Genomic DNA, 19,451 nt, shown 5'->3' with positions numbered 1-19,451 from the left:
ATCTTGGTTAACACGGTGAAACCCTGCCTCTACTAAAAATACAAAAAAAAAAGTAGCCAGGTGTGGTGGCGGCTGCCTGTAGTCCCAGTTACTCGGGAGGCTGAGGTGGGAGAATGGCGTGAACCCGGGAGGCAGAACTTGCAGTGAGCCAAGATCGTGCCACTGCATTCCAGCCTGGGCGACAGAGCGAGACTCCGTCTTAAAAAAAAAAAAAAAAAAAAAAAAGGCTCAGAGTCCTTCCCATGTAACCCACGAGGCAGCCACTATCCGTCTATCAGGATTGATATGTGAGTTAAAACCTACTTCCCCGCTGACTGTATCAGTCAAGGTCCCACTAGAAAACAGTACACTCAACTGGTATCCTGGAGAGCCTTTTTCACGAAAGAACTCTCCCAAGAAATGTGTGCGGGGTTAGGGGAACCAGCAAAGCATGTTGAAGCCCTCAGAGATAAGCAGTGGTGGGAATACCTTACTAGCCTTGGGGCTGTATGGGACAAGGGAGAGGAAGGGTAATTTAGAAACACGGAGATAGCTGGAGTTGGTGGACAAGGACCACTTGAAGGGGGATGTGGTTGTAGATGAAGAAACACAGCAATTGCTAAAACTAGGGTCTGATACAGAGAGAGAGGGGGGTAGAGTGGGAACTAAATACCCTGACCTCTAGTTCCTCTCATATGCAGGTTCTCCCAGAGCCTTCCATTGGCCAAACAAGGGGAAGCCAGAGACCAAGAGAGCCTGGGGGTGGGGGGCACAAGGCCTAGTGGTAAGCTCCTGGGGCACACAGCAGTCTAGCCCGCAGGCGGCCCTTGGAGAAGGCATGCCACATGGATGTCAGAGCAGATAGTCCCGTTCCCATTAGTCAGTCCTCTCCTGGGAAGTTCTCTTCCTTCTTGGGCTGAGGCAGCTGTAAAGTCAGGGCTATAGTAGGGTGCAGAGGGCTCACTTCAGTGGGGCCATTTGAGGAGTTTAGGAAAAAAACTGTTTACCAAAGTCGGGGCAGAATGCAATGGTAGCGTTAAGGTGACAGCCAGCAAATGACAGCCCACCGCCAGATCCAACTCTCTGCCTGGTTATAAAAATAAAGTCACATTGAAACAACCATGCCCATTCATTTACGTACTAAGTATGGCTGCTTTTGAGCTGCAAGGGAAGAGCTGAGTCATTGTAACAGAGAACCTACAGGTCTGAATGCTCAGAAGGTTTCCTATCCGGCGCTTTACAGAAAATATTTGCGGCCGCCTCCCTTAAGGGATGCTGTAACACTTTGAAGATAGCCACAGTGGAGCTGTTACTTTCCTGGGCCTGACATGTCAGAGGAGGGAGCTGCTGCCGCAACAGGACAGGGGAGAGAGTGGAAAGAGCAGCCTGAAGGCGCCTTTGGAAGAGGGAGGCAGGCAACCCATGGTCATCCAGGAGGGAGGGTGAAGACACAGATGCCCTCTGATCTCCCACTAGTGGATAATTCCCATTAGCTGAACCTGCCTAGAAGATGGAAAGCGAGGGAGTCCATTGGAAGAGTCCACAAGGTCAGCGTCCAGACATAGAGCAAGGTAAAAGAGACAGGGGGATCTGAAGGTGGTGTCTTCAGTTCTCCCAGCATCTTTTTTTTCCCTCTGTATCTGGCCTCCGATATGACCATCAGAGAAACCAGGTGTCAGGCAGTCAGATCATTCCTGCTGAGCATCTAAGCTCCGTGCTGGTGTTGTCAGCGGCCAACCCCTCTGCCTGCCTCCAGGAATCTTGTGGAACAGCTGAGCGATTACATGCTTACGCTCACCAACCAGGCTATGGTCAAGACAGAATTCTAAATGAAGATCGAATTGATAAAGAACCAAATAGTGACCTAAGCCTCGTGGCCAGTGGAGGGGAGGGCAGGTGACAAGGGTGTTTGGGTGGAGGCTGCAGGAGGCTGTCATAGAATCCTGCACGGTGACATTGGCTGGCACCCTCAGGCATGGTGTCATGGAGGAAGGTGGCCCCACAAGCACATGGAGGATAGCAGCGTCAGAGCCAGGAAGGGGAAGGAAACAGCTATTATTGAGAAGCTGCCATGTGCCAGGCACAGTGGCGGCCCATGCTGGGAGACCAGTGTGCTAAAGTGGCTGTGAGCTCAGCCTCTAAAGTCAGACCATCTGGGTCCAAGAATAACCCCCAGCACCTCCTGGCTGGGAGCAAGACACATCCCCTCCCTCTGCCTGAGTGTTCTGAGGTAGAGTTACTCAGAGAATCCACCTCTTTGGATGGAAAGAGTAAATGATGTGATCTACTGAAGTCCTCAGTATTGAGCAACGCAGAAATCCTAGTGATACCATTATCCATAGCCCTGATTTTGTCGTGTCCCCTGCTGCACGGGAGGAGGGGCAGAAATCTCACAGTGGAACAGAAAAAAATACAGGGATTTAGGCACTTAGATTATCTTCACCTCCTCCTGTGTGACCTTGGTCCAATTTGTTAACCTCTCTGATCCCAACTACCACACACCCTGTGCTGTGACTAACACCAAACAGATGATAAGTAAATACCAGTGCCCCCTGCACACCCTGCCCTACGAATGTACCTACTTGAGCCAGCTTCCTAGGGTTCCACAGCTTGCCACCAGCACCTCTGAGCCTTGGCCTGGCACCCACAGATTGGTCTTCTCTTATCATCACTGATGTGGAGCTTTGATGCATGTGTGGGAGGAGTCAGGCACACCTGGGGGTAAGTCTCACCTTGGCTTTCTTGCTGGGGGACCTCAGACAAGTGTCTCAACCTCTCTGAGTCTCTGTCTGTTCTATGGGAGTGATGCCAACCATGTAGGCCTATTGTGGGAATGAAATGTGATCATGGATTTTTTTTTTTTTTTTGAGACAGAGTCTCGCTCTGTTGCACAGGCTGGAGTGCAGTGGCGCAATCTCGGCTCACTGCAAGCTCCGCCTCCCGGGTTCGCGCCATTCTCCGGCCTCAGCCTCCTGAGTAGCTGGGACTACAGGCGCCTGCCACCATGTCCGGCTAATTTTTGTATTTTTAGTAGAGATGGGGTTTCACCATGTTAGCCAGGATGATCTCAATCTCCTGACCTCGTGATCCACCCACCTCGGCCACCCAAAGTGCTGGGATTACAGGTGTGAGCCACTGCGCCTGGCCTGATCATGGATTTTAATATAATGAAATTCCAGGTCCAGAAAGAATTTAAGGGTCATGGGGGAATTTAGGAGTAAGGACCTATATCAGTGCTTGGCACACGGTTGATTCTCCCTAAATGTTTGGTGAATTGTCTTGTGCTGGGTCCTGGGCTGGGGTCTTCAGGTCGGTTTCAACTATGGAGTCAAGGAAAAGTGAAAATCTGACTGAGAGAGGTTACCAGGGATCCAGCACATGCTTGATGTATGGCTGTCTTCTCATTGCACGGCTAGGAAAACTGAGGCTCGGAGAGCTCCCTGGGGTCTCAAAGGATGTGAACTCAGGCCCTGATAAACATGCTTCCCCATTACGTGTGGATGCAGACAGCACAGGGGGACATCAGAAATCTCTGCCCACAGACTTGTTGCTCTCTCCCTTCTCAGGCCCATTTCTAACTGTCCCTTCATTCATTCATTCATTCACCTACTTATTCATTTGACAAATATTTAATTTTTATTTTATTTTAATTAATTTTTTTTTTTTTTTTTTTTTTTTTTTTTTTGAGACGGAGTCTCACGCTGTTGCCCAGGCTGGAGTGCAGTGGCGCGATCTCGGCTCACTGCAAGCTCCGCCTCCCGGGTTCCCGCCATTCTCCTGCCTCAGCCTCCTGAGTAGCTAGGACTACAGGCGCCCGCCACCGCGCCCGGCTAATTTTTTTTATTTTTAGTAGAGACGAGGTTTCACTGTGGTCTCGATCTCCTGACCTTGTGATCCGCCCGCCTCGGCCTCCCAAAGTGCTGGGATTACAGGCTTGAGCCACCGCGCCCAGCCTATTTTAATTAATTTTTTTAAGAGACAGAATCTATTACTGCCACTTGGGCTGGAGAGCAGTGGCGTGATCACAGCTCACTGTAGCCTGGAACTCCTGGGCTCAAGTGATCCTTCTGCCTCAGCCTCCCACATAGCTGCAAACCACAAGTGTCTGCCACTACACCTGGCTAATTAAAATTTTTAGACATAGGGTCTCACTGTGTTGCCCAGGCTCTTCTCGAACTATCAGCTTCAAGTGATCCTCTGCCGTGGCTTCTGGAAGTGCTGGTGTTTCAGGTGTGATCCACTGTGCCTGGACTGACAAATGTTGATTGAAAGCTAAGTATGTGCTAGGCACCGTGCTAGGCTCTAGGACTACAGAAGTGAATAGAACACATGAAAATTCTGGCCCTCATAGGGGCTGTGTTCTGGAGGAGGAGTGGGGTGGGATTGGGAGTTAAGCTGCAATTTAAATAGGGGGTGAGCACAGGCACATTGAGAAGACTTTAAGTAGGTGATGATGTGAGCCATGCAGAAGGAAAAGCATTTGAGGCAGAGGGAACAGCATGTGCAAACGCCTTGAGGTGGGAATGTGCCTGGAAGGGTGTATCCTGGAGGTCAGTGTAATTGACAGGGAGGATAGAAGGGGAGAGTCGCTAGGACAGGTGGTCATGGGGGGGCGCTATAAAGACTTGGAAATGTATTCTACGAGACAGGTGCTATGTTACAACTGGACATTGTGGGGTGCAGGGGGAAGCCTTGAGTGTCCCATGGGACCACTCAGATCCAGTATGTGTATGTGGAAAACAGTTTCAAGTCATCTCCTGGCTTGGGGGTTGCCTTTTCTCTCCCAAGCCTCTCTCCCCTCTAAGGATAGACTTGAGATTTTATACTGTGAATTCCAAGTGTCTATGGCCGCCTCATGGGCTTAAAACAGCAGTTGACGAGGCAGGTGTATGTTTTGGGCCTGGACTGGAGTGTGGCGATAAGAACATTTGCTTAAATTAAGGCTTGACAAAGCCTCCCCGGCGGGATTGGCTGCTGGCCCTGGGTCAGTGGAGCTGGCCCAGGGCCTCTGAGGGGCAGGACATGGGGGGTGAGGCCCCACATGGAGTTCCCTCCCATTGTCCCCTTCTGCTAAGGCCCTCTGGGAAGGTTGGCAGCCCCAGGGCTAAGAACAGCCCCTATGACAGCCAGGATTCCCCCTGGATCCCGAAGCTGAGGGTGATTCTTGGGAAGTGGCTACTGACGTGGCCAGGCCTGGGCTGGAGAGGAAGGCGGGTGGTGGCGGCCAAAGCAGCCACCCCACGTCAGGCCTATTTATAACTCAGGCTTTGCTCCTTACGCACGGAGCCTGTGAGTCACTCGGGGGCCTCGCCAGTGTCTCCCAAGACGGGAGGGGAGGTTGTCTTTCTTCCCTCCTTTCCCCCAGCCCCTCTCCCCTTTTGCCCACCCTCCCAGCTTCCTGTGCCTTATTTTATTTAATTTATTTATTTTTGATACGGAGTTTTGCTCTTGTTGCCCAGGCTGGAGTGCAATGGCTCGATCTCGGCTCACACAACCTCTGCCTCCCAGGTTCAAGTGCTTCTCCTGCCTCAGCCTCTTGAGTAACTGGGATCACAGGCATGCACCACCATGCCCATTTAATTTTGTATTTTGAGTAGAGACAGGGTTTCTCCATGTTGGTCAGGCTGGTCTCGAACTCCCGACCTCAGGTGATCCGCCGGTCTCGGCCTCCCAAAGTGCTGGGATTATAGGCATGAGCCACTGCGCCCGGCCACCCTCCTGTGCCTTTGGAAGCTGGAGATCTGATATAATTTGGATGTCTGTCCCCTCCAAATCTCATGTTGAAATGTCACCCCCAGTGCTGGAGGTGGGACCTGGTGGGAGGTGTTTGCGTCATGGGGGCAGATCCCTCATGAATGGCTTGGTGCCCACCCTGGGTTAATCAGCGATTTGTTCACGTGAAAGCTGCTTGTTTTGGCTGGGCGTGGTGGTTCACGCCTGTAATCGCAGCACTTTGGGAGGCCAAGGCGGGTAGATCACGAGGTCAGGAGATAGAGACCATCCTGGGTAACACGGTGAAACCCCGTCTCTACTAAAAATACAAAAAATTAGCCGGGCGTGGTGGCGGGCGCCTGTGGTCCCAGCTACTCCGGAGGCCGAGGCAGGAGAATTGCTTGAACTCGGGAGGCGGAGCTTGCAGTGAGCTGAGATGGGGCCACTGCACTCCAGCCTGGGCGACGAGCACTGCATTCCAGCCTAGGCGACTCCGTCTCAAAAAAAAAAAACCAAACAAACAAAAAACTGCTTGTTTAAAACGAGTCTGGTGCCTCCCTCCCCTCTCTCTCTTGCTGCCTCTCTCATCATGTAATGCCAACTCCCCTTCCCGTTCTGCTGTGATTGGAAGCTCCCTGAGGCTTCAGTGGATGCAGGTGCTTGTGCAGTGCTTCTTGTACAGCCTGCAGAACTGTGAGCCAATTGAAGTTTTTTCTTTTTCTTTTTCTTTTTTTTTTTTGAAACGAGTTTCACTCTGTTGCCCAGGCTGGAGTGCAGTGGAGTGATCTCGGCTTACTGCAAGCTCCGCCTCCCGGGTTCACGCCATTCTCCTGCCTCAGCCTCCCGAGTAGCTGGGACTACAGGCGCCTGCCACCACGCCCGGCTTATTTTTTGCATTTTTAGTAGAGACGGGGTTTCACCGTGTTAACTAGGATGGTCTCGATCTCCTGACCTCATGATTTGCCCGCCTTGGCCTCCCAAAGTGCTGGGATTACAGGCGTGAGCCCCCGCGCCCAGTTGAACTTTTTCCTTTATAACTTACCCAGCCTTAGATATTCCTTTATAGCAACACGAAACAGACTAATGCAAAGGCCCACACTGTGGGAGACTTTTTCTTAAGAGAAAGACTTGGCTGTCGGCACCTGGACATGTCTCTGTGGCCTCCCATTGGGCATATGACCTCATTAGAGCCGAAACATTCCTTCTCGGATCTTTGGATCCTGAGATTTCCTTCTTACAGGGCTGTGTAGGCATGCTGAGGTCTCAGCTAGTGATTTGCTGATAGACGTGGAATGGCCGGCTCCCAGAATAAAAGCCCTGATTTGTATCATTTGCCAATGTTTGTGGCGTAAACACTCCCATCGCTGCCGTTAAGTTATGAATTGGGCTTTGCTGAATGCAGAGTCAGAAAGAGATGTTCACCGTGGACTCTCAGAAGATGATGAGTGGTGACTTCAGCACAGCAGCGGGGCCCAGCCAGCTCTTGGGCTCACCAGCTTCCAGGATGTGAAGCTGCCTAAGCAGCCTTCATCTCGTCATCTCAAAAATGTACCACTTCTCTGTATTGGGAACATTCCATGTCCTCCTTCTATCTATTTGAAACAATCTATTATTGTTGGCTGGGGGTAGTGGCTCACGCCTGTAATCCCCGCACTTTGGGAGGCCGAGGCAGGTGGATCACTTGAGACCAGGAGTTCAAGACCAGCCTGGTCAACAAGGCAAAACCCCATCTCTACTGAAAATACAAAAATTAGCCGGCCATGGTGGCACGTGCCTGTAATCCCAGCTACTCGGGAGGCTGAGACAGGAGAATCACTTGAACCCAGGAGGCGGAGGTTGCAGTGAGCCGAGATCGCGCCACTGCACTCCAGCCTGGGCAACAGAACAGGACTCTGTCTTAAAGAAAAAAAAGAAGCTATATAATATTATGTTAACTGTGGTCATCATACAGTGCTATAGAACACTAGAACTTACAAAAGCTTAACATGCACCTCTTATATGGCATACCATTATACTCTAGGTATCAGGCAGGGAATGAAAATGAATGTCCATTCAAGACTTTTGCATAAAAATTAATAGCTGTTTTACTTATAATAGCCACCGCCTTTTAGTCAAGTCACTGAAGGGCAGCTACTTCCAGGCTTACAAGACTTTAAAGAAGTCCTGGTCAGGCCAGGTGCAGTGGCTCACGCCTGTAATCCCAGCACTTTGGGAGGCCGAGGGGCAGATCACAAGGTCGAGGGTTCGAAACTAGCCTGGCCAACATGGCAAAAGCCCGTCTCTACAAAAAATTAGCCGGGTGTGGTAGCACGTGCCTGTAGTCCCAGCTACTCAGGAGGCTGAGGCAGGAGAATTGGTTGAACTCAGGAGGCGGAGGTTGCAGTGAGCCAAGACTGCACCATTGCACTCCAGCCTGGGCAACAGAGCAAGACTCCATTTCAAAAACAAAAACAAAAACTGCTGGTCAGCAGTTGCTCTGACAGCTGGGATGGGGGGTGGGTGTCTCTCAGGTGGGGTCAGTGAAGCACCTTGCTCAGAAGGCTGGGCCAACCAGGGCTAGAAGTGAGAAAAGCCAAAGGCGGAAGAGACACATTTTCCACTAAAGACCACTTCTACTAAGATCTTGGCGTATTTCCTCCCACTTGATTTTCTACAGGAAGCCTTTTGTTGTTCATTTTGGACAGCTTTGGTGTGTGCAACATTGTACTCAATCTTACTCACTTTACAAGCTGAGACAAGCACCTTCCAATGTTTCTGCAAATGTTTCCCAAACGACTCTCCTACACTGCAGGGGTGGGGATGTGGAAAAGGATATAGTCACTTTGGAAAATAGTTGGAAAGTTTCTTTGTTGTTTTTTGTTTGCTCGTTTGTTTGTTTTTGAGACCAAGTCTCACTCCATTGCCCAGGCTGGAGTGCAGTGGCACCATCTTGGCTCACTGAAACGTTCGCCTCCTGGATTCAAGCAATTCTCCTACCTCAGCATCCCGAGTAGCTGGGATTACAGGTTCCCGCCACCATGCCCAGCTAATATTTGTATTTTTAGTAGAGACAGGATTTCACCATGTTGGCCAGGCTGGTCTCGAACTCCTGACCTCAGGGGATCCACCTGCCTCGGCCTCCCAAAGGGTTGGGATTATAGATGTGAGCCACCTTTCTGGCAGGAAAGTTGCTTTAAAAAAATATTAAACATAAAGTTATCGTACTACCCAGCAATTTCACTCAGAGGAAGCTACATGGCTTTGTAGCAACATTATTCTTAGTGCCCATAAAGTGGAAACAGTCTAACTGCTCATCACCTGTGACATGGATTAAGAAGAAGAAGAAAAAAAAAGCAAAAACTGGTCTAACCATGCAACAGGAATGCAACTGAGCAACAGAAAGTAATGAGGGGCTGACACACAGGAACATGGATGAATGTCAAAAACATTATGCAAAGTGAAAGGGGTCAGAGGTAAATGACCAAGTACTTTACAATTCCATTACAGCGAATGTCCAAAAAAGGCAAGTTTATAGAGACAGAGAGTAGATTTGTGGTTGCCTGGGGCTGAGGGAGGGAACAACTGGTGACAGTAAATGGGCATGAAGAGAAGAGTTTTTTTGGGGGTGATGAGAATTTCTTTTCTTTCTTTCTTTTCTTTTTTTTTTTTTTTTTTTGAGATGGAGTCTCGCTCTGTTGCCCAGGCTGGAGTGCAGTGGCACGATCTGGGCTCATTACAAGCTCCACCTCCGGGGTTCACACCACTCTCCTGCCTCAGCCTCCCGAGTAGCTGGGACTACAGGCACCCGCCACCACGCCCAGCTAATTTTTGTATTTTCAGTAGAGACAGGGTTTCACCTTATTAGCCAGGATGGTCTTGATCTCCTGACCTCGTGATCCACCTGCCTTGACCTCCCAAAGTGATGGGATTTCAGGCGTGAGCCACTGTGCCCGGCAGGAGTGATGAGAATTTCTAAAGTTAGATTGTGGTGACAATTGCCAGCTCTGTAAATTTATTAGAAATCATCAAGTTGAAACTTACAAGGGATGAATCTTATGACATACAAATTATACCCCAATATAGCTGTTTAAAAACAAATACCTGGCCAGGCGCAGTGGTTCAAGCCTGTAATCCCAGCACTCTGGGAGGCAAAGGCGGGTGGATCATGAGGTCAGGAGATTGAGACCATCCTGGCTAACACGGTGAAACCCTATCTCTACTAAAAAGTACAAAAAACTAGCCGGGCGAGGTGGCGGGCGCCTGTAGTCCCAGCTACTCAGGAGGCTGAGGCAGGAGAATGGCGTAAACCCGGGAGGCGGAGCTTGCAGTGAGCTGAGATCTGGCCACTGCACTCCAGCCTGGGCGACAGAGCGAGACTCCGTCTCAAAAAACAAAACAAAACAAAACAAAAAAAACCCCAAATACCCAAAGATTATAAATCATTCTACTATAAAGACATATGCACACGTATGTTGATTGTAGCACTGTTCACAATAGCAAAGACTTGGAACGAACCCATATGCCTATCAATGATAGACTAGATAAACAAAATGTGGCACAGGTACACCATGGAATACTATGCAGCCATAAAAGAGAATGAGTTCATGTCCTTTGCAGGGACGTGGATGAAGCTGGAAACTGTCATTCTCAGCAAACTAACACAGGAACAGAAAACCAAACACCACATGTTCTCACGCATAAGTAGGAGCTGAACAATGAGAACACATGGACACACGGAGGGGAACATCAGACACTGCAGCCTGTGGAGGGGTGGGGACTAGGGGAGGGACAGCATTAGGAGAAATACCTAATGTCGATAATGGGTTGATGGATACAGCAAACCACCATGGCACGTGTATACCTATGGAACAAACCTGCATGTTCTGCACATGTACCCCAGAATTTAAAGTATAATAAAAACAAAGAAAAGTTATAACTTTGGCTGGGAAGTAACAGGTGTAAATAAACAAGGAAATACATTAATGATATGGAAATAGGGCAAGTAAAAACAATGCTTGCTAAACACTCTGTTCGATGGATTCATACTGTTACTGCAAATTGGATGTACTCTATTTGACATTCTCTAGTTATTGGACATCGTGTCTGCTCTTTCAATGCTACAGTCAGCATGATGATGAAATGTTCTGGTTTAGGATTACTTCCTCAAACTTGTTTCCCAGAAAAGGGCTTTCTAGGTCAAAAGTTACGAAAATTTTCTAAGGCTCTCAATATGATGACAAATTATTTCTTCAAGCGTGGGACAGATTGAGAGCTACGGTTTCCTGCCCTCACCTCATCTCCCAACTATGTTACCAAGGACTCCCTCCACAAAGAAAACCCCATGATTCACGGTGTTAGAAGTAAGAATAGTGGTTTCCCGGCCAGGTGCGGTGGCTCACGCCTGTAATCCCAGCACTTTGGGAGGCCGATGGGGGGGCAGATCACGAGGTCAGGAGTTCGAGATCAGTCTGGCCAACATGATGAAAACCTGTCTCTACCAAAAATACAAAAAATTAGCTGGGTGTGGTGGCATACACCTGTAATCCCAGCTAATTTGGTGGCTGAGGCAGGAGAATTGCTTGAACCGGGGAGGCGGAGGTTGCAGTGAGCCGAGATTATGCCACTGCATTCCAGGGCAACAGAGCAAGGCTCCATCTCAAAAACAAAACAAAACAAAACAAAACAAAAAACAAGAATAGTGGTTTCCCTTGAGGAAATAATGACCAGAAGGGAGCATGAGGGAAGTCCTAGGTCTCTGTTCACTTTTTGAACTGAGATGTGATTTACATACAGTAAAACGTCCAATCTTAATTGTATAGCTGGGTGAAGTTTTGCGTATGATACACTTGTGCAGTCATCGCTCAGATCAAGATACAAGGCATTTCCTGAGCCCCAGAAAGTTCCCTCATGCTTCTTTTCAACCAAAATCTCCTCTGACCTCCTTTACCATAGATTAGATTTGCCTGTTCTTGAACTTCTTATAAATAAAATTATAACTTTAAAATCTTGATCAGGGTGCTAGTTATATTGGTGTGTTCTTTCTGTAAGAGCCACTGAGTTATACCTTATGATCATATATTTTTTTGATTGTATGTTATATCTCAATATATAACCCTATACCCCAACCCTGAAATAGGAAGAATATTTCAGGGCGCTGTTCACTCTGTGGCCTGCATTGTCCTGCCTGCCCATCCTCTGCGCAGGGGTAGCTGACAGTGCCTATACCTGACTGTGCCCATTCCCCCATGGGGTCTTGGTTTATGGCGTTGGTGGGGTGGGAGTAGGGCTGTGCCCATGAGCTAACCTGTCTCTCCCTTCTCTCCCCATTGTGTCCCTGTGTGTCAGTTCTGTTTCTATCCATCTCATGTGCTGCGTGTGTCTGTAGCGCCTCATTCCGTACTGTCTGGCAGGAAGCTCCATCTCATCTCATCATCTCACGGCCCTGGCACTGCCTCGGCATGGCCATCTCATCACGCCTCGCCCTGTGGGAGCAGAAGGAAAGTGACACTCATGGCTGGGGCTGCAGCCATCCGCAGGGACTGACTCGACCCTCGGGAGACAAGTCCAACCTTTCCCACCTTGAGTGGGGAGTCTGATGTCCAGCCCTCCTTGTAGCATGTGCAATCCCACCTTCAACCTTCTCCCAGCCAGCTCTGCTAGCCTTGGCCTTTCCAACCCAGCTGGACACTGATGGCCACACCCTTGACTCCCCCTAGGGCTGCCTGGTCATTTCCAGTTCCTCAGGTGGTGGTGGGGAAATGGGGGGTAGACCAGCTGTCCCAGCTGAATCCTCATGGCAGCTCTGATGAGCACTGGAGTTTGGGTGGGAGGAAGGGCACATGGGGGGCAGAGGCAGGGCTGTCAGCTGCCAGGTTTATACCATAGGGGTGGGTTTCTGTGGTCCCTGCCTTCGGGCACCACAGAGAACTGGAAACGGGCTCTCCTTATTCCCCTTTCGTACTTTTCATGATATGCTACGAAGGGCTGCCTCTTTCTAAGATGCGTGTTACCTCCCGCACCCTCACTGCACCGTGTGCATGTGATCTGATGAATTACAGGTGGGAGGGTGAGAAGCTTCTGTCTGGCTGCCTCCTGCCTGCCCCTGCCTCTCCCAGCCTGATCCAAAATGGCGTTGGAAGCTGCAGAGTGAGTCTTAAGACACCTGCTGAGTGTGCCTTAAGACTGTCTCTTGGCCAGGTGCGGTGGCTCACGCCTGTAATCCAGCACTTTGGGAGGCCAAGGCGGGCAGATCATGAGGTCAGGAGTTCGAGACCAGTCCGGCCAACATAGTGAAACCATGTCTCTACTAAAAATACAAAAAAATAACCAGGTGTGGTGGTGTGTGCCTGTAGTCCCAGCTACTCGGGAGGCTGAGGCAGGAGAATCACATGAACCCAGGAGACAGAGGTTACAGTGAGCTGAGATCGCGCTATTGCACTCCGGCCCGGGCGACAGTGCAAGACTCCGTCTCAAAAAAAAAAAAAGACTGTCTCTCACTTATGAAGTGTCTTCAGTCCCAGATCAGAGAGGAAAGAAGGGAAATGATGTTGATGTGGGCCCTGCAGTGCTACCCTTGCTTCTCTGTCCCTGGGCAGAGGTCTGCATCCACCAGCTTTATCCCATGGCCTTGTCTCCCGGCCTTTCCTATCTCCTTTGAATTCCTCCCTTATCAGTTGGGCTGCAGACAGCAAGTCTTTACCACACATGCACAGAGGTTCTTGATAAGGAGGCTATTTTAAACCAGTATGGAACTCTTCCATATAAAGTACTGGTGACTTTTTTTTTCTTCTCATGGGCTGTCACTGATGCAGGCTAAAGACACACTTCAGTCGCCCACAGCCGGTCCCATGCCTCAGCCTCCAAGTCGCTATGGCCAACAGAGGGGTCTCAGCTGCACCACAAGTCCAGCCAGTGCTGGCCTAGGCCATATTTCTGGGGGGGATGGTAAAATATCAGGGTCCAACCTGCCTGTTCTAGGACCCAGTGTTAGAGAGCCCCTGGCTGGCCGAGTCCTGGTTTAAGGACCATCAGGAAGCCACAGCACTGTGTCAGTTGAGTGGGTTGGAGCCAGAGTCAGATCATTATATACATCATGGCTATAAGCGCTTCCCTATCTTACCATGCTCCTGGCGCACAGTAAGTGATTAATTGGTTCATCTGTTATGTTAACTATAAGCTGAGGGGGACCAGGAGAGTGCAGATGATTCCCTGCGATCCACCCCTTTCTGGAAACCGGGAAACCTCCTTTCAGAGCAGGTCCTCCTGGAAATGGGCATGTCCCATGGCAAGGAAGGGAACCAGCAGCCTTGACCATGCAAGTGACTGTTCGTATCACAAGGAGACGGGATCCAGGCAGAAATCACATTGACCCGCATAATTCCGGGCTGCCCCTGCATTCCATTTTCATGCACTGTCTCAGGGACCCCCCTGAGTCCTGCTGGGCCTCACCTGCTTGGCTGTGGCTTCTCATACATGGGCTTGGTCAAGTATGTCCTCCTCTGCCCCCTCCCAGACTCCATCGCAAACTTCTTGAAGGGCAGCTTGCTCCTGCTGGTTGACTCACTGAGCTCTCTCCTTCCTTGCTTCTGCAAAACAGATTCGGGAAGAGGACAAGAGCCCTCCACCGTCCTCGCCCCCTCCCCTTTTCTCTGTCATCCCAGGGGGCTTCATTAAGCAACTGGTCCGGGAGACTGAAAAAGAGGCCAAGGAAGCGAGACAGAGGAAACAGTTAGCTCTCGCCTCTCTGGAACGAGAGGTAAGTGGTTCCTAAGAAGCGGGACCAGATGCATTTCCATTCCCATCATTGTGTCCTGTGAGCTTCCTCTGAGTCATTTGTCATCCTGCCTTTGCTCCTGCTATCCTGGCTTTGAGGAATGTCGTTTATTCAACTTGATCTATTGAGCTCTTGTGTACCCTTCAAAACCCAGCTCAAATAGCACATCTCTGGAAAGTTCTTCCATTGTCTTCCTTCTCTGAATCCTGCTGCACTTTCTTTTTTTTTTTTTTTTTTTTTTTTGAGACAGAGTCTCGCTCTGTCGCCCAGGCTGGAGTGCGGTGGTGCGATCTCGGCTCACTGCAAGCTCCGCCTCCTGGGTTTACGCCATTCTCCTGCCTGAGCCTCCTGAGTAGCTGGGACTACAGGCGCCCGCCACCGTGCCCGGCTAATTTTTTGTATTTTTAGTAGAGACGGGGTTTCACCGTGGTCTCGATCTCCTGACCTTGTGATCCGCCCGCCTCGGCCTCCCAAAGTGCTGGGATTACAGGCGTGAGCCACCGCGCCCGGCCATCCTGCTGCACTTTCTATGCCTGTCTTAATTGTGGTTGGTTGGCATAGTACTTATTTGATTATATGACTTATTTGACTAGGAATTCCTTAAGCACGGAGTCTCGCTCTGTCGCCCAGGCTGGAGTGCAGTGGCATGATGTCTGCTCACTGCAAGCTCCTCCCCCTGGGTTCATGCCATTCTCCTGCCTCAGCTTCCCGAGTGCCTGGGACTACAGGCGCCCGCCACCACGCCCGGCTAATTTTTTTTGTATTTTTAGTAGAGACGGGGTTTCACCGTGTTAGCCAGGATGGTCTCGATCTCCTGACCTCGTGATCTGCCCACCTCGGCCTCCCAAAGTGCTGGGATTACAGGCGTGAGCCACCGTGCCCAGCCTACTTGACCACTATTTTTATAGAAAAGGAAACCTAGATACTGGCTAAGATGTATAGTTGGTTCACTTTTAAGCAGAAAGCTACTGAGTTGGTACTAACTGTAGTTGCATTGATTGTTAAAATATTGAATCCTTCATACCAGGTGGTAAATGATTGTAACCCTTGGGCCCCCAAGTGCCCTCCAGCTGCCATGTTTACCCAGGTCCCTCTCCTGAGTCCCTTGGAATGGCTACAATCCAGTAATTACAGGGTTAATGCTTGGCACAGGTAGGAACCTCAGTACCTTCCTCCAGCTGGTGTCCCTCCTGATTGGTTGATGTCCACTAAAAATCCTTAGTTATTCTGAATAGCGCTGCTGGATTGAAGCAATAGTTGAATACAATGTGGCCCCTACGCTTTAAGGATTTGTAAACTTGTCCCTGGTGGTGGCCAGTGCTATTTCTCTCCTGTCTTCTTTAGCCTTGGAACCTGGGCAGGATGACAAGGCAGACCATGAGAGAGGCAGGCTTGGAGTGCAATGCATCTTGGGAGTATCCCTGTGTTAGGCAGAAAGGGCATCTCTTTATGTCTCTTCAGTGCCCCCTTTGGACAAGATGAATGCTGCAATGCCTGGGCTGAGAGGTCTGGTGGCCTCAGGGCCTGGTGTTGGCTTGAGCCCAGTGACCCATCCTGGCTCTTCCTTCCCCTCCCCTTCAGCTTCGGTTTGCCCGGCTAGTCCCACATGTGCCTGCACCTGTCCGATGAATGACTTCGATGCATTAGAGAGGTCCTCCAGCAGCTGAACAGCAGCAGCTGCTGAAATACCTCAGCCAAGTCTTTCTTGGGGAGGTTGACCGGGAGGACAGGCTCTGTTCCCAATCTTTCCTGACCTGAGGCATAAGTGGGGGCCAAAGCTGACCCCAGCAGGCTGTTGTTAGGTTAGGATGAAATGTTACTGTGTGCCGTTTATCACCAGACAATGCTTCTGTACTGCTCATGGGCTCATTTGATACCCCGTGCAGCAATGCAGGTGGATGGGATTCTACCCATTGATCACAGGTGGAGACTGAGTTCAAAAGAGGTCAAGTGATTTTCCCAAGGTCATAAGACCAGATAGAGGCAGAGCAAGGAGGGGAGCCTGTGTGTTCACTTCTCTCACAATATGCCTGGAAAAGGACCAGTCTGGTGAGTGAGGTGGCCGGGGTGGTGCCACAGAGACCTGTGGGGAAAGGGTTCCATGAGATTGACACCAGCAGTGCTGGTGTCACTGTGAGCAAGTACAGAGGTAGAGCTAAGCCATGGACGGGGACAAACTGTCACTGCTGTGCCTGGATGGAGATTCAGAGCCAAGATGCAGGATGGCTCTGAGCCTCAGCCCACAGCAGGTGGCTGGACCATGGGCCAAGATATTCCTGGGGCTGGAGCAAGGGAGCCTCAGGACATGTTTCCACACGGCAGCAAGCTCTGGTTGGTTCCTGCCAATTTAACTTTCTTGTCCCAGTCAGTAAATAACTCTGTACTCTCCTGCCTTGTCCCAGCACAACTGTTTCATTTGATCCTCATCTAATCCTTGCAAGAAGCCATTAGAATCCATCCCATCTTGTAGGAATGGAGAACAAGGTTTGGGGAGGTGACCCGGTTCTCCTAAGGCTACCCAGCCGGTGAGGAAGAGGGAGAGGCTGGAATAACACCGGAGTGGAAAGTAGCCTGTATTGAATGTCAAGGAGACCTAGATTCCAGCTCTGGCCTTGCCACTTTTTGTGGTCCTGGCTAAACCCTTCCCCTTTATTGGCCTCAGTTTACTCATCTATAAAAATGTGCTTTAGTTTTTTATTGGCCCCAGCGATTCTAGAGGTGCTGTTTCCTCTATATGCTAAGAAGGGTGGCAGGGTGGGGCGACCAAAGACTTGAGTGACTTTGAAGATCCAAAGGAAGAGAATTCATGGGCATATGAGGGTGGGGTGGGAGGAGGCTGGCACTAGTTATCTTGTTTGACCCACCCCACATTACTGTCTCCTCTGTGGTGGTTGGTTAAAAATAAGGCACTGACTCACTTTTCAATATAGTGTAGACAGTGGTGAGATTTGCCAAGTGCAGTCAATCCCCCTTCCAAGGCTATGTCCTGCCTTCCCCCAGAAGGTCAGGAGGAGCTTCTCGGCCATGGGCCCCAGAGCCGTGATGCTGAGCTCCAGCTGTACCTCGTAATCACCCGGGGAGTCACAACCCAGACAGACTAAATCAGAGTCTCTGGGAATAAGGCCAAGGCATTAAGGTTTTTTAAAGCGCCCCAGGAGATTCCAGAGAGCCCTAGAGAGACAAGGAAGGGCGTCTAATATGCAGCAGTTAAAGGCACTGGCTTTGGAGTCAGAGAGAACTGGTTTTACATTGCGTCTTTGTAGCTGGGTCTCCTTACATCTTTGCATCTGCTTCTGTGCTTGTAGAATGGGGAGAAGTTCAGAATCTACTCCAGTTGTTCCTTAGGAGGATTAAATAGGAGATTGCATGATGGTGATATAGGGCTCATTGCAAGGAAGATATAAATGATAGATATTATTATCATCATTATTACAAAGATGAAAACAGAGACTTTGCTGTGGCATCGGCCACCTAAAACAGGAGAGAGACACAGATAAAAGCCAGAATGGAATGCAGAAGGTGGCCTTGCTGTGACTGGTGTACTAGCATAGTGCTCTGGGACTTTGTGCAAGCTTGGAACAATTTCTGATTGAGGTCTTCAGGCAAGATTTGTAGAGAGGAGATACAGGAGATATTTGAGCTGGGTATAGAAGATGAGTAGACCATGGACAAGTGAAGAGGGGAAAGGGCACTCTGGGCAGCAAGCTCAGCATAGGCAACAGCCTGGAGGCAGGGGAGAGTCAGGTGGGAAAAGGTGACCAGTACAGTTCATGCATGGGAATGAGTAGGGACAATAAATATAGTCAGATTGGAGGCTGGGGTTCCTTGTTGAGGAATTTGAAAGACCAATGGTGGTGCCAAATGATTTTCCTGTAGGCAGCTACGCAAATCTTTTGATCTGGTTTAAAATGGCTGGCAGCAAATTGAAGGGACAGCAGTTCACGGGCTGTGGCAATGGCCCCGGTGAGGGATAGCAGACATGGGTTTGGAAAAAGAGACACAGATGTGAAGCTTGGCAGGGTGGAATCAACATGCCCCTAGGACTGGTTTGAATGCAAGAGGAGGGGGAGAATCCCGGATTCCCAGGCATGGGTGTCTGTGAGGCTGTGCTAGCATTGTCCAGGATGGAAGAACCCAGGCTAGGGTTGGTGGTGAAGCCAGACATCAGGGTGGAACTTGCTTATGAGGTTGAGGTCTTTTTCTGCAGGGATGCAGGCACAGCTGGACCTGTGAGCTCTTCAGGCCACAGCCAGGCTGGTTTGAGGATGAAGCTCTGCACAAGGCTAAAATCACAAGGCAGTAAAAAGGCCTGGGAAGGGAGCAGGCAGTGGAAACCCCTTGGGTGTTATGCAGCCACCAATGTCTAGGTCAGGCAAGAGTGGGGGACCCCAGGGGCAGAAACCAGAGCCCTCAGCTGGTATGGGAAGTGTGATATGGGGACCAGGGCAGTGGAAGTAGCAGCAGCTCAGGCTGTTCCTCTCTCTATGATCTCGAAAGTGCATTTCCACATCTCATCCTATTAAAGATCTGGATGGTCAGGTGGTATTTGCCTGTACTGGGGAAACCCAAAGCCCAGAGAGAAAAGATGGTAGCTCAGATAGAGATAGAGCTAGAGAGGAAGCCTTGCTGGAGAGTGTTAGAGGCAAGATGAGAACAGGTCTTCTAGTGACAGGTCCTGAGTCCTTTCCTGGATCCCCTACTGGCCCAGGAAGAATCCAGGCAGAAATAACAACAGTAGTAGCAGTAGCTACTGTTATTGAGAACACACTATGTGCTGGGCTCAGTTTCTACATATTATCACACATTCTCACACCTAACCTGCAAGGTGGGCTTTTATCATCCTCATTTTATTGATTGAAAAGCAGACTCAGAGAGGAGAAGTCATTTAGCTAAGGTCACACAGCTATAGAGTGTCAGAGTCAGGAGTTGAACTTGGTTCTGTTGGGCTCCAAAGTCCACTCCTTCCACTCCATCACTTAACTTTGAGGGGCTGGGCCAAGGTCAAGGG

General features: G+C 50.0%; 1 protein-coding gene across 2 annotated transcripts in view; it reads left to right on the top strand.

Moving 5' to 3' along the window:
* The window catches only part of MYO18B (myosin XVIIIB), a 300,206-nt gene that overhangs the window by 6,983 nt on the left and 273,772 nt on the right, over window positions 1-19,451 (top strand). For both annotated transcript variants that reach the window (XM_050745880.1, XM_050745879.1), the window contains exons 2-3: window positions 12,016-12,167; window positions 14,267-14,425. In XM_050745880.1, coding sequence (XP_050601837.1) covers window positions 12,129-12,167; window positions 14,267-14,425 — 198 coding nt within the window. In that variant the 5' untranslated portion in view covers window positions 12,016-12,128. The remainder of the gene's footprint in view (window positions 1-12,015; window positions 12,168-14,266; window positions 14,426-19,451) is intronic.

Source organism: Macaca thibetana, chromosome 10, assembly GCF_024542745.1.
Source record: "Macaca thibetana thibetana isolate TM-01 chromosome 10, ASM2454274v1, whole genome shotgun sequence".
Lineage (NCBI taxonomy): Eukaryota > Metazoa > Chordata > Mammalia > Primates > Cercopithecidae > Macaca > Macaca thibetana.
This window is presented reverse-complemented; position numbering and strand designations above follow the sequence as displayed.